This window comes from Pezoporus wallicus, unplaced genomic scaffold (genome assembly GCF_028554395.1).
Source record: "Pezoporus wallicus isolate ANWC-B61680 ecotype Strahan unplaced genomic scaffold, APGP_CSIRO_Pwel_v1 contig_7673, whole genome shotgun sequence".
Classification (NCBI taxonomy): Eukaryota; Metazoa; Chordata; class Aves; order Psittaciformes; family Psittacidae; genus Pezoporus; species Pezoporus wallicus.
In genome coordinates, this window is record NW_026639532.1 from 304,106 (window position 1) to 318,556 (window position 14,451).

At 35.4% G+C, this 14,451-nt stretch overlaps 1 protein-coding gene across 6 annotated transcripts in view; it reads right to left on the reverse strand.

Annotated features, from left to right (window-relative positions):
• PAM (peptidylglycine alpha-amidating monooxygenase) overlaps positions 1-14,451 on the reverse strand; it is a 66,061-nt gene that overhangs the window by 23,786 nt on the left and 27,824 nt on the right. For 3 of the 6 annotated variants that reach the window (XM_057414803.1, XM_057414805.1, XM_057414802.1), the window contains exons 12-14: positions 13,777-13,964; positions 13,031-13,096; positions 716-958 (exon numbers count right to left, since the gene is read on the reverse strand). In XM_057414803.1, the coding sequence (XP_057270786.1) occupies positions 716-958; positions 13,031-13,096; positions 13,777-13,964 (497 nt within the window). The remainder of the gene's footprint in view (positions 1-715; positions 959-13,030; positions 13,097-13,776; positions 13,965-14,451) is intronic. The other 3 variants (XM_057414807.1, XM_057414806.1, XM_057414804.1) reach the window with 2 other exon arrangements.

Sequence of the window (14,451 nt, forward strand, 5' to 3'; positions counted from 1 at the left end):
CACATTAGCAGGTAAGACCAAGCACAATCAATATCACAGAGACCAAAATGTAAGTAAAACAAACACAATACATAGCTTCTGCTGTCATAGAAACCTGAAGGGAATGAATTATAATCTTAGTATGATAAAACAGCCTATCCAAGAATATTTGGATAGCCAAGCCCAATTTATTGAAATAAATATGCAGAGAATTTACTTCTCAAGAATTTTTCAGAATTAACTACCACACTTTCTGAATGAGAGGAAAAACACCTGCTAGAACCACATCAATAAGTTTTATTAAATCCTGTATCTGACAAACCAAGGTAATCAGAAAACTCATAAATTGCATTAATTATGCTAGTGTTCATTTCATAGCAGTTTTTTGTATTAAAAAAAATCATTAATTTATTTCCCATGTCTAATATGTCTCGTGCTTACCTTTTTTAGCACAATTGATACAAAACCATTAATTAAAAGTCCTGGGGAAAAAAAAAAATATTCTACAGCCCAAAAAGTACTGGTATTGTGCCACTGGTATACATTTTCTCTTCACACACAGAAGGGAAAGAACCCCACTGAAATATCTCAAAATAGAGCAAGAACATTTCCATAATTAGGAAAACTGTCATGTAAAATATTTCCAAGCATCAATTGATATTCCCTTCAGATTTTGCTAATGCGGATCACAGCTCTTGCATTGCATTTCATTGTATAAAATTAAACCCTAACCCACCTCCTGCATGTTCTTTTTCCCAGTTTTCCTCACCATGTTCAGACTGAATTCTGTCTCTGACAAGATTAGTACTGTCCCTCTCGTCATGATTTGTGATCTCTCTGGCAAGGTCCTTCTTTTGGACTACATTAGCAATCTCAGCTACAAGATCTGATTCTGCCTTTTCTGTAGGGTTATGCTTATACACATGCACAACATCTTCCCTTTCTCCTAGCAGCTTGGAAAGGAGTGAATAGAAATCGCCTGTATAAGAAAGAGAAAAGATAAGAGGAAAGGAGGGAAAAAACAATTATAACAGCGCCATTTTTCACAGCTTCAGCAAAGTATAATGGAACGAAGTTATTCAAACAGTCTTTGTCAAAAGTGGCATAAAAGGGAATTGTTTCAGACTTGGGAATTGAATGAGACAAGTCTCTGGTATGAAAAGATAATGTCAAATCTTTATCAACTTTAATTTCCATAGAAACACCCACTTTTACCTCAAACTCTAGCACGAAAATATCATCACCTCTGCACAGATGTTCTTAGGAACAAGATAAAAAATAGAAGTATGCAAATTTCAGTAAAAGAATATTTGTGATGGAACTATCTGGATTTGCCAGACTACTACAGATTTACTTTATTTTTATAAAACAAAGAGGTAAAAATTCTAGAGTTTTACTAATTTGTTAATTTATAAAGGAAATAATATACAGTCATGATGGATTTCAAAATAGATTTCTTTGCAATCTGTCCTCACATAAGAAGCTTAGGCTGTGAAAAACAAACCTTCACCTTTTCAAACAGATTCTATAGAGCATACTGTAAAAAGAAGACACACTGGTGTAACAGTGATCCATTAACTTTTCATTTATTAATTCGGCCTGTGTCCTGTCCCTCTTCTTTGTCCAAATCGTAAAACTCTTTAGACACAGTATTATCTGGCAATGCAGGGAATAGTATTTTCTCAAGCTACTTGCTAGCAATACAGTTATGACTATAGCTTTCTCAGACACCAACATGCTTTTCAGTAAATTTCAGAACAATAGCTGAAAGCAAACAACCAAACATTAGGTATGCAAATTCCAGAACCACATTTTTCTTCACAAAATATTCAAGCCACCCAAACAGGTTTTAATGAAGTCAAACGTTCAATTCTTTCTGCAGGGTTAAATGAAGTGATGACATGAAGATAAGTATATTCCTCTCCTGGGATTCTCTGCTAACCGGCAGGTACCAAACCTTTTAGAATTTATTAACCAAGTATCTTGGCTGCCTGAAACTATTACCAACTTTTTCAAATACAACTGCATCATTTGAATGGAGACATCCAATGTGCTTTAAGATTTAATGCAGTAGGTGTTATTTTATTTAAGTACAAATCACTCATAATGAAAAGTCTGCATTATTTTACGACAGGCTATATAAAATATTTCTTAGAAAAGCAAAACTGTAACTAGTAATGCTTTCACCAAAGTAATCTAGCCAGAATCAGATCCATCACTTGCAGCCTGGGACAGAGGAAATTAAGTCTTTTGGAAATGACCCTAAGAGGATCTGGCATGTTTATAAACAGCCCTAATTCAATGATTTTGAGTTAGATTCCATTCCTTGCCCTTGAAAATTAAATATCTCAGATGAAATCTTCTGTCAGAAAATAATTACTGAAGTAACAGAGCCAATTTCAATGAAATGAACAAGGCAAATTAGGCAAGAACTACCTGTTCAGAACAAATTCAAGTATCAAAAAAATTTGATAGAAGTTTTGTACAAACCATATTTATTCTGAGAAAGGTTTATAATCAGATTAATCAGGTTCAATAGTCTCTACTTAAAGCATCCAAGAACTGGTGCTGATGCAGAAACACAGCTATAATTTCCTCTACTCAGGAAACATTCAGTATTAACATACTCTCCATGGGCCTTAACTATACTTTTGCAGCATCTTAAAAATTCAACAAAGTTTATATATACAGATGTTTTGGTGGTATCCATGGCTGCAGACCTGCAGATGAGCCAAGCCTGCTGACTCCTCTACATGGAACGAGAGAGGCCTGAATGACAAAAGCAGTGCTCTGCCTGATGTAACTGTGAAAAGTCTCCCTAAACCAGCAAGCTTGGTGATATTTTAGACTGCAGACCTTTTTAAAGCAAGTTCAGTGATCTTTGACCAGTTTACTCTTTCCTAAACCTGTACCAACAGCCTGAACAATCTTCTTGTAATTCTTGGTCACAAAAAGAAAAGCTGTAGTGTACAGAAAGGTTTCAGACCCCTAACTCACAACTCATATGTTTGTTTTATTGGAACAACAACAACAATGAATTTCTTCCTCCTTCAGCCAAAACACTGCATACTACTTCTGTTGTGCAATGGTTGCCATGAATAATTAACTCACTCTCCTACAACAGGTATCACTCATTGATTAAAAAAAAAAAAAAAGTAGTGGCTCATTTTACCTGTCTGAAAGCAGCCTCTCTTACTATACAAGAAACTGCTATGAGATAGAACTCAGTGGAGGAGAAGAAGAAAAGAGAGCAGGAGTATCCAACTTAAGAATAACGAAAGCCCTGTGAAAAACTTTTAGGACAAAGTGCTTTCATAGAAAATTCCAGTGACTCTTACAGGAGATATAATCAGGTACTCCACGCCAAGGAGGCCGACCAGTTTTGGTTTTGTCCTAGTACTAAGCCTATGATAATAAGATAACTGAGAAACTTTCAAAAAGTGGAGTAAAGTGGTTTGAGTATATCACTGTCAATGGCTATAGATGACACATTTTCCAGGTTCAGCTTGTCCTATTTCTGCTTTTATTAGGCAGGGGTGTTGTAACCACAACAGTTAAGAATATTTAGGAACTGAAAGTATGAAAAGTGGTGTGCCCCAGAAAGTGAAAGTGGTCTAAAGTGTAGCTGCTCTGAAATGGTCATCTTTGTTTTAAGTAAATGTGTTTGTGAAAATGAATGTGATATCTCTACACCTTAAGCTCAAAGACATCCATGAAGACTACATATCTGCCCAGCATCTCCATATGCTTCACACAAACAGTAGGCTGAAGTCTTCTGTCAATTTCTTGGCATCTAGATACAATTCAGTGTATTGAAAAAGCAGAAAAAATGTGTGCAGATGTCAAAGGGAAGAACTGCAGTTTCCTGATTACTCAATGCATGCAACTGTTCCCCAAACTCCACACAGTGAATGGAAGTTTCATATTATCTAGGAACAACATTTTTCAGCTTTGTTTGTGATCCCCAGGCAGATTCCGATAGATTTGTAAGCAGTATATTTTTAAATAGTAGTTCAGAATTCACTACACAGAACTAGCAAAAACCAGACTCCTATTGTTTCTGATTAACAGTTGCTCTCTACAAACCAATATCCAGCAAAGATTATAGAATGATCTCATGTTGCCCTTTTACAGCTGTCTCATACTAGATGGAACAGTTGAAGGATGATGCTTGTCTCAAGATACTCAGTGGGAAAGGAATACCGGCAAGATGCACCATGTTTGGTACTGTTCGAGATGAGACAGCCTGGGCTTTAGAATGCCTAGGTATGATTAAAAGAAGACATGGGTGAATGAACAACTTGCTCTTATTGAAACAAGTGAAGTCTAGCAGTGCAGTCTTAAGGAAGCTGACTGATTAGGTTAGTTTCAGAGAAGATACTTACATGCACTTCTTATTTGTAAGCCATCAGGGCACTTCCCTCTATGTAATACGGTAAAAGATGACTGGCTACAAATATCTATAGTTTCTGCTATTTTGGAGGAAGTGACAGCTGTCAAGACCAACACCTCCAGACTGAAACGATGCACAAGCATATTCCAGTAAGTTTAAACATGATTACTTATGGTGGTTCTACACTAGGAAAATTCTTTTACAGAACAGTGTTTTGGAAAATAGTCATACAAACGAATAAAAACATTGGCAACTTTCACTGCAACCCATGAGCTGAATCTCAACTGATCTCAATAAAATATCAGATTAATTTAAGGTTAATAAAACAGTGTAGTATTTTGACCGCCAGGTTCTGGGTTGAATCCCTGTGGTGTTGAACTATCCATGTCTAAAAACAACCCTTTTTTTCCCAGCATCAAACACCATTTCCCCCACCTGCAGCGAGCAGTCGCTGTCCGTGCTCCTTACGGAGCACTCCACCATGTTGATGGAAGTACCAACTTCCAGCCTGGATGAAGTATCTAGCCATGGTGCTGCAGGATCAAAGTATCAGACAGATGAGAAGCTCAGCCATAAGTGAGCCTGTGCAAAGAGCTTGAATGCGTAGCTGTTATGATACGTACATGAAAACTCATTTTATGCATTTTAGAAAAAGAAGCAAGAACACTGGTGTGGTGTCTGGGAACTGTCATCTCCCGAAGATGTAGTTGTGTCATAATGACTGCACAATTTCATTGCAACAGTTCAGACATGCTCCCCAGTCTGGTATTTCAGACTTTTGTTAGGAATCAGACTGAACAGGATTTGAAGCATGAAGCTGCTGCTGCAGCCTACTTACAAAAAGATGTCTTACCAGGAAATAACCAAAACTGATGGGTTAAGAGCAGAACTCTAGCAAGCAGTCCTCTGTGTTGACAGGGGACTGGTACAGCAAAGTTTATCTGCATGTTTCACAGGTGTGAATGCTTGTATTGAAAGTCTCTTTTTGAGCATGTTTGATCTGACATGGGGCCAGTATGCAGGTCATTTTAAATCTGTGCCTCAGTCCTGCTGAGTTTGTAGCAGGAGACAAGTTTTCATATTTGACTTTTGGTTATCTAATTATCTCTGAATTAAGTGTACTCTGAGACTGCATGTTTCTGCCTTACCAGGATGTGCTTCTGGCCTACTCCTGTGTTCATGTGGCAAAATTAGTCAGTGCTTTGACTTTTCATAAGTTCCAGAATCAGGGTCCAAATAATGTAGGCTCCAACTATGATTTCACCTCATCTTAACTCTAAGGTGAGGCTGTGTAATATGTTAAGAGTCGTATCACCGAACTGTATTTTAGCTGAAGAACTATCTTCCTGATGAAAATAAGTAAATTTGGCTGCTAATATTACCTCCTGTGCCATCAGGAACAAATGCCTTCAAAGTAAACATTTATCAAAATCAATAGTTTCATTTTCTTTGTCTTCTTTGGCTCCTACATGAAGCTACTAAGCTCATTCTACCAGGCATACATAAGGTAACATTGCTGGTAGAAAAGTATGGGAGAAAGGCATGGAAAGAAAGTGAACAAAATCTATTGTCTATTTATTTGAAATTACATTGGACACAGTTTGATGTAATAAACCAAAATAACTTTCAAAATAGTTTCTAGTCTGCTATTATTTTTCATTCAAGTCCTACCATACTGATTTAAGCTGCTGCTTTGATGAAAGCATTGGAAAGATTCCTGAGAACCAAAATAGGTTAAGTAAAACTGTCTTCTCTTTAAAGCGATTTCAGGGGTTGGGGAAAAGAGGCATAGATATGAAGAAATGAAAAGAGTTAAGCTGCTCTCGAGATTCTTGGTCACCGTCACTGTGCCCTAAGTGACGCGCACTTATAGCATAGCCAAGCTGACATGTTTGAAGAACTAGAACTTTAGCTGTTCTCAAGGCATTTCTAAGCAGCTTATAGAGATAAAAAGAAAAAAAGATGGAAGAAAAGGTTAAAAAAATTTTTCTGTTTTCTTCCATGGCTGCATGTCCTAAAATGAGCCTTTCCTACTACTGCTATGCAAATGCACTTTCTTTGGTTTTAATTAATTTTTTCTTTCTTTTCCTCCAACTGCCAAAATGTTTTAATGTACAAATGTTTTAAGAGGCCAAGCATAGTTTATAAAATCACAGTTTACAACTGGGAAAGGGAGCACTAAAGATAAGAGAAAGTATGAAATACGATAAAAGAATCTTCACTGAGGATTACATTTTGTTACAGATGTGTGTTCATCAGCAAATTAGAACCTGAGGCTCAAAACCAAGCTGGCTGCAGTTTCCTAATTGCCCTATTCTTTCCTTTCCTTCCTGAGCAGTAATAAGTTCCTGACAAGCACCAATCATTTTGTTACAATAAAATATATATATCAGCTATTGCTAAATGACTAGCAATGAACACGAGGGGTTTACTACATAGGACTCTGCTGTACTTATTTAGATATATTAAACACATTTGTAATTCAAGCACACAGTACATTAGTTCCACCTCAAATTTCTATTTGATGCAGCACATACTTGTAAATACATTTCTTCTCAGAAACCAACATATATCAGACTGTGTTTTTTAAAGAGTAGTTCTGGTGTTTTCAATTTATTTCTTTTAAGCACCATCATGCTTTAGTTTTGTTTTCTTTTTTAAAAAAAATGAAAATTATAAAAAGGGAAAATATTTTGCTAATGATAATAATAATAGTAAACTAGTTTTTGGTGTGTTTTATATTTCTGCTATGACTTCATAATTTTTCTGAACTCCTCCTGCACTAATAAAATGTCCACTTTCCATTTCTTAGGACATGTAAATGATATTATAAGCAGTTTTTGCACTTGCTCATTGATAAACAGTAATCTAAAATACCTCTGTAATTTTAAGAGCCAAAGAACCTAAACCAGGTTTCAAACAGTGAAGACTGAAACATTCAATTGAAAACAGCTTCCTTCCAAGCGTGTCGGTAGTGTTCTTCTCCTCAGGTATGCAACCTAAGCATCCCTATTTATAATTTTTTTGCTTAGACCTGATGCTCATTTCTTTACTGTGCTGAAGATGTGTTTGTAAGATTATGAATAACCTTATTCTAACCACACTGAAGGCTCATTTTTTATTTACAACTTTGAGCAGGATCTTTTAGTGCTGAAACAGGAAGCAAATAATTTGCAATTTTGAAGTTTCCTAATTATACTTCTTCAGCTGTAAATATTGCTCTTAATACCTTTCAGTAGCATGTTACCCCCTCAAGGTTTAATTCAGTCAATTTTCTGTTACTTTTGTATTGTATTCAAGGGACTTTATATAATCTTCCAGCACCAAACATGCAACCTGATGGTGAAAACATCTGAAGATTTTCTCATGTCTGGCCTTAATCTTAAAATATCTCTAACACCTCATTCTAGGCACTCCACATCCTTTCTCTATCAACCTGAGAAATTTTAACCACTTACCAAACTGAACTTCTCTCTTTACAGACAAACTAGAAAAGGAAAATGATGAGAAATTTACTTTAGAAATTTGTGCAAAAACACAATGTCCTATTATTTGACATTGCTGCCATGGATTTGCTATGTAATACTGTTGCAGAAATACATTACTTAAGCTGAAAAATCAAGGATCTGTCTGCATTCTGATTCTCGTTTTCTCTTCAACACCTATTCTGTAAGAAATAGCAGGCCTTGTAGGCCTTCCTTCACATCTCCCCCTCTTTTCTTATTCATTTTTTAAGGAGGAAATGAAAGACAGATGAGGCCAAAAAAGAACAAGGTATACCTCCTCCTTTCAGTTAAATTATCAAGAATTTCCACCCCAGCCACAAAAAGCCTTGTTCAGTACACTTTTATTGTAATGAGTTTTTCACAGGAATGCACAATAGCAAAATATGCAACACGGACATTTCAGTTTCTCAACTCACAGACTCAGTTACAGCCTAGCAAAATATTTCCAGTAATGTAACAAATATGTTGTGCAAAATATTTATTTGTGTGGGTATTTGTGTGCACTCGTGAACAAATACAGCATACAACAACTGAAAATAATTAAAAGGTTAGGCATCCAAGTTTAATAAATAGCAGAATGATGTGTAACCCTAACTCAGCCTCCATTTTGTATGGATTATGATGTTAATCTTCCTTACAAAGAAACCTCCTCCCACAATCAATGGGCCATCGCTATATATTAATATTTAACCCCCTTCAAGCACTCCTGAAAAAATGTTTTAACTAAACAGTAAGACATCTTTTAACATTTCTATTCCACCATCTCTGTTTATGAAACACACTAAATTAGCTTCATTATTACAGCCTGTACAATGAAATTAGGTTCATAATTACTGCTACTTTGCTAAAGATTACACTCAGAATGGTCATTTAGCATCTACTCATTTTGGGTATTCACCTAGAAATGTCTCAAAATGTGGTTTTACTTGGTACTTAGGATTATATTTCACATCTTAAATTAAAGCCACATTTCTAGTCTATTTCAGCAGGAGCTGCGCATATGCAAGACTTACTTCCAGTTATTTGTTTTGTCCATCCTCAAAACCTAGGCAAACAGATCAGGAAATAAGACTTCTCAAAGGTACGCAGCTACAAAGACCCATTCAGCCACTCTGCTAAGAGTCTAGAGTAAATCACTTTAAACAGAGAGCATCAAATTGCCTTAGACCATTAAGTTGTATTTTCTTTTTTCTTTTCTTTTTTAATTTTCTCTCTTTTATTTTATTTTCTTTTCTCTTTTCTATCTCACTCCCTCACAGATTTGAATCTCTAGAACAAGTTAGAAGCCCAGGGAGGTGTTTTTCTATTCAACATAATCTCACCACTAGGACAGCAATTCTATATTGCAGACTTAAAGCCAACTTCATAAAAGCTAACTTCTGAATGTTGGACTTAAGATGTAATATCTTCAGTGCAGGAGGTTGAATGGGATGAGTCTAGCTGGGACATTCAAAAAGTGACATCTTAAGTTCACTTGTACTGAACTTCACTATTCACTTTCCTGGAACTACTTCTGCTCATGCTAATCGTGAAATAATGGGGGATGAAAGGGCAAAAAAACCCCCATACTGGCTGGTTAACTGGCTAATACTGAAAGCAAAAGAATCACAATTTAGACTTTCACTTCAGATTCTACCATCAGAGGCAAAAATGTATGTTACTTTTTCGCTACCTGCTACCCTAAACCAGACACAAGCAAAAATGTACTTTTGTAAGTGCCACAGTAAACATTAATACCAGAAGACGAAAATCCCATCTCTTTCCTCTCTCATGTATGTGTAAATACATGTGTACACACATGCCTTTCTAAAACAAAAAATCAAATCTAATCTTTGATTTATAGTTTATATGCTGCAAGTGAATTTTCAGTTCAAGCTAGCCTTTTTTTTAACAAATATTGCCCCTGTGATTAACCATTACCTGTATAGTCCTTGTTTGTTATTAAGAAACTACCCCTGCCTATAGCATTTATACAGCTTCCAGGTACACCAGCAGCTGATTTTCTCAATAGTAAAGACTGCTTCACTGTTTGTATAGCAAAACAGATCTTAAATGTATTATGCCACAGACTATAGCTAGGAAAGTGTTGAACAAACAGAAACACATTGAGGCCTTTTTTCCAGAGGTAAAGAAGAGACATCTAGCAGACATGGTGAGTGCTATGAACAGATGCTAGGTTTTTTAACTACTGTATCTATTGAATACAATTTTATCAAGCTTCTGTTAATGAACAACAAAATCAAACATAAATCATATTTGTTTTGCTAGGGACTTTGTGCTTCAGCAGGAACAGGAAACTCTCCAATATGCACAAATGCCTAAATCAATTGTATTACCTACAATAATTAACTTCCCGTGAACAGTTTATCTTCACCAAGCAGTGACTCTGTTTCAGAAACAGAGGAATAATGAGGTCAGTTTCATTTAGGTAAGCTCAATTTTAACACTACGGAGATTTAGCTCTGTCTTCATGCTAAGTGGTGCTTCACTTTGTGATGGTTACTACTTATTTTGATATATTTACATTGTTTATTAATGTGCCTCTGATAACTGAAGGTGATGAAACTGAAAATTTAACATAAAAGCAATGATAACACCTGCAGGTGCCCGTATAATGAAGTTGCCTGTATGTAGCAGGAAGTACCCTATGCCCAGGCAATCATGTGACAGACACATTATTAGCAGGCAGGTTCTTTCACATGGTGGGCTTTTCTGTTCTCCTTTTTTGAGGCCAATAGATTTAATACTACTCACATCAGAATCTGTCTCTGACCATGCCTCTACCTCCTAGATTTGTAAGGATATCCAGCTAATAGAATAAATTAACAAGTATTTCAGTATTAGTGAAATGACAGTGTTTATACTTCAGTTACCTGAAATAAACAAGGGTAAAATTAAGTTGCTACAACATAGTGAGTCATCAAAGAAAAAAACATGCAAGATAAAAGACAGAATTACAGAAAAATTGTTGAAGCATTATCTTCAGAGCAAATCAAAGTCTGAATTTACTGACCAACAACTCAGCAGCAACAGAACTTATAAAAAACCTGAGTTTTGGTGGATCTGTGTTTTGTAGGTCAGCTTATCATACAGAGTATGTCATGCCAGGACGTAAAGGGAAAAATTTATATTTTAAGCTTTACCTCAGTGAAAGTATGTATTTGCTTCTGTGCAACTCCCTCCAAACTATAGAGTTTTCCTGTCCTTGTTCAAATTTGCTTGATATTGGCTATCTCACTAAAATTACTTGAGGAGATGGACAAACTGGCAACACAATTACAGAAAGCACTTTGCCCTACAAAACCAAACTCCAATTTGTGTGTAATTTTCATAGGCACATTTTACCACACCACTTTCAGCTCTTGGTATTCCCAGTGTATCTTACCAGGTACTCATGCACTTGTAGGACCAAAACCCACCTAAAACAGCCTCTCACCTTTCCCTTTTGGAGACAAAAACAAAACTAAACCTGATCTGATTTTTCAGTTTGCTTCTTTTGCTTGCACACATGTAATTCAACTGAAGTTAGAGCTTTATAAATGTAAAATTGAAGCTAGGCTCCTGTAAATGATGGGAGAGTTTATCTTAAACTAACTTAAAATATGGAATAAAACTCTCTCAAAGAAACTACTGTGTTTTAATATCCTACATTATGAACCCATGTAATTTCAAATGGACAAAACAATGCAGTGTGTTTTCACAAAAACAGATTAGATGAGGTTGTATACTAAACAGCGGTCTCAACAAACAAGACTGCATTGTAGAAATGTGGCTTTGAAATACATTTCAAAGACAAATAAAAGGGTTTTTAAAAGCAGGACCTTGTTTCAACATTTTGTTTCAAACATTAAAAAATTCAGTAAGACTCACAGATCACAAGTTCATCAACCAAATCCTAATGCACTTAATTAGTTAACAAAGGCGGAGCAGCTTTTCAGCATAAAACTTGATCTTCATTTACAAGTAGCTAGCTTACTCTGTTCTGGAACAGGCTTAAAAGAATATAATTGTATTTCTTTCTTTAAAAATCCACCTTGAATTGACTAAGGTTAATTTTCAGATATGGAAGTGTAAATACTATCTCCAGTAGTTTAAAGTACTTTCAGTCAAGACACTGTTACAGAATCACAGAATCACAGAATGGTGTGGGTTGGAAAGGACCTTAAGATCATCCAGTTCCAACCACCTGCCATGGGCAGGGATGCCTCACATTAGACCCAGAAACTAGGCTGTATGTAACTGTAACTTAATTATTTGAGTTAACTCTGCAATATGGCATATAGAAAATTTAACCCTTACGGAAGATGTTAGCAAAAACTCCAAACACTGTCCTAATCTTTTGCCTCATCAAAGGCAAAAGGAAATCTGCATTTAATTTATTTTGAATAAATTAAATGTCTGAACCATGTTTGAACCTCAACAGGGTCTTCTCATTTATATCAAGAAAAATCTTGATACCAAACAAATATTTATCAAATGCCATATGACCCACAAAAACAAACGTACAGTCTTATTTTAACATATCCCCCAAACCTACACAACATTCAGCATATTTCTAGAAGCTTTAGAAGAGTCATGTTTTTTTTGTCCTGCAACTAAGTACTACACACATTTTTGCACAAGTTATGTGCATATGCACATATACACAAATGTAGTTAAAAATAACTCAGTATTAAACATTAGCTGCACTCAATCCAGCACATATACAACCAATACTGAACTGTAAAAACATACTATTCCCTACTACATACATAGTAATACAAAATGAGAAGGGGGAAGAACTAATAGCAGACAGTCACATATAGAATCTAGAGCAGTTACATACTATAGGACTACTTCTTCATATCCATCCTTTAGGATTGCACTTAGAGATAAACCACAAACTTCTTTAGCAAATTAAACCAAGAACAGGAAAACCTAATGAGATTAAAATGCTCTGAAGAATTTTATCTACACAGCTAGAGATCAATGGTAGACTATTTTTTTAAATTATTTCTTATATATCATTCAATTCTATTAGCTGTATAGAACATTGCAAGTTGCATCAATTAAACAATAAAACCTTCATAACTTATTAACAATCAGGATATAATTAATCAGTATTTTACATCAGTGTGTCCTGTACTTAACAGAGAAATAAACAAGTACATACTCTGCTCCAAAATCTCTTCTTTTTTCGCTTGCTTCAGCAAAGAACTTTTATCACTGTCCTTGGTTTCTGAAAAATGGATTTAGGATATGATGTTAAACTCTGTGTGTGGATGGAATTTAGTATCTTCTGACTGGGAAAGAAAAGTCCTTCTGAAATGAACATTTGATATTTTTATCTATCTACAGTAGTTGTACCAAACAATGCAGCAGTGAAACAACTGGAATGAAAAATTGAGATTTATATTTTGCTACACAGACACACCAGTCAGATTACTTCTGGGTAATACTACTGCTAGAAATTAAATGCCTGCTGGTGTTCAATATAAACATTTGATTCCTTCCATAACAAAGCAGGGGATGCAGAAAACTATGGAAATGTTATGATTCAATTTTGTAGGAAACAGAAGATAAAGCAGATACTAACAAAGTGTTAATATAAAGTACTGATATTTAGCATAGAAAAGAGGTCAATCTTTTGGGTACACGGCTCACATAACTATAAAAATATGTTGGAAATTGAAAGATGACAATAGAAAGAAACATACAAATGACTATGACAAATACTTCCAACAAAAACAAGAGCAGAATCCCGTGATGGTATATAATCAACGACTTGAATTTTATTCAGAATTGCATCATATAAATGAAAATTTAGTAAATCAAAGCAACATACACAAACGCATCTGTGAGCAAAAATGACTTGAATAAAATGGATTTTTTTTTTAAGTTTTATGAGTTCTTTTTCACCTTCATGGTGTCCATGTGTCATCTTGAGCATATCAGACATGATTTGAATAGGGACATTTGCCTCCTGTGGTATATTTCTGAACAACTCAGGGTTTGCATTCTGCGTGCAGGTCATATATGAAACTGCATGCTTGGCTTCCATATAGTACATAATGTAAAAATTACACATCTCATCATTGGCTGTTCCCCTACATAACACAGAAAAGATGTGGCAGTTAGGAAAAAAGGAGCTGGATAGAGCTGCTATTCAATTAATCTAACTTGCTTAACAGAGTATTAAACAAAATGTGGCAATGTCATACTTAGTCGAAGTCCCACACTAAAACATTTAATAGCTTCATTGCAGCGAATATCGAAAACTTCTTTCAGCTTACACTAGACAATACACGAACTCCCCAAGTATCTCAGAAATTCTTAACAATTTGGGTTTGATTCTACAGAAAATTGCATCAACTATTTGATCTGCTCTTCTTTCCATTTCCCTAGTATTATCCTCATAGTACCCAGTGCGTCATCTACTATATACACGTTCTGGTGAAATATGACAGAACTGCACCATCCATCATGCCAGCATTCATACAATCCCCTCTCAATCTGGGGCAAACATAATTTAAAATCATTGCAAATAACATCTATGTTTCATTTCAGCAGATATCTTTTATGACAGTTTTCCCT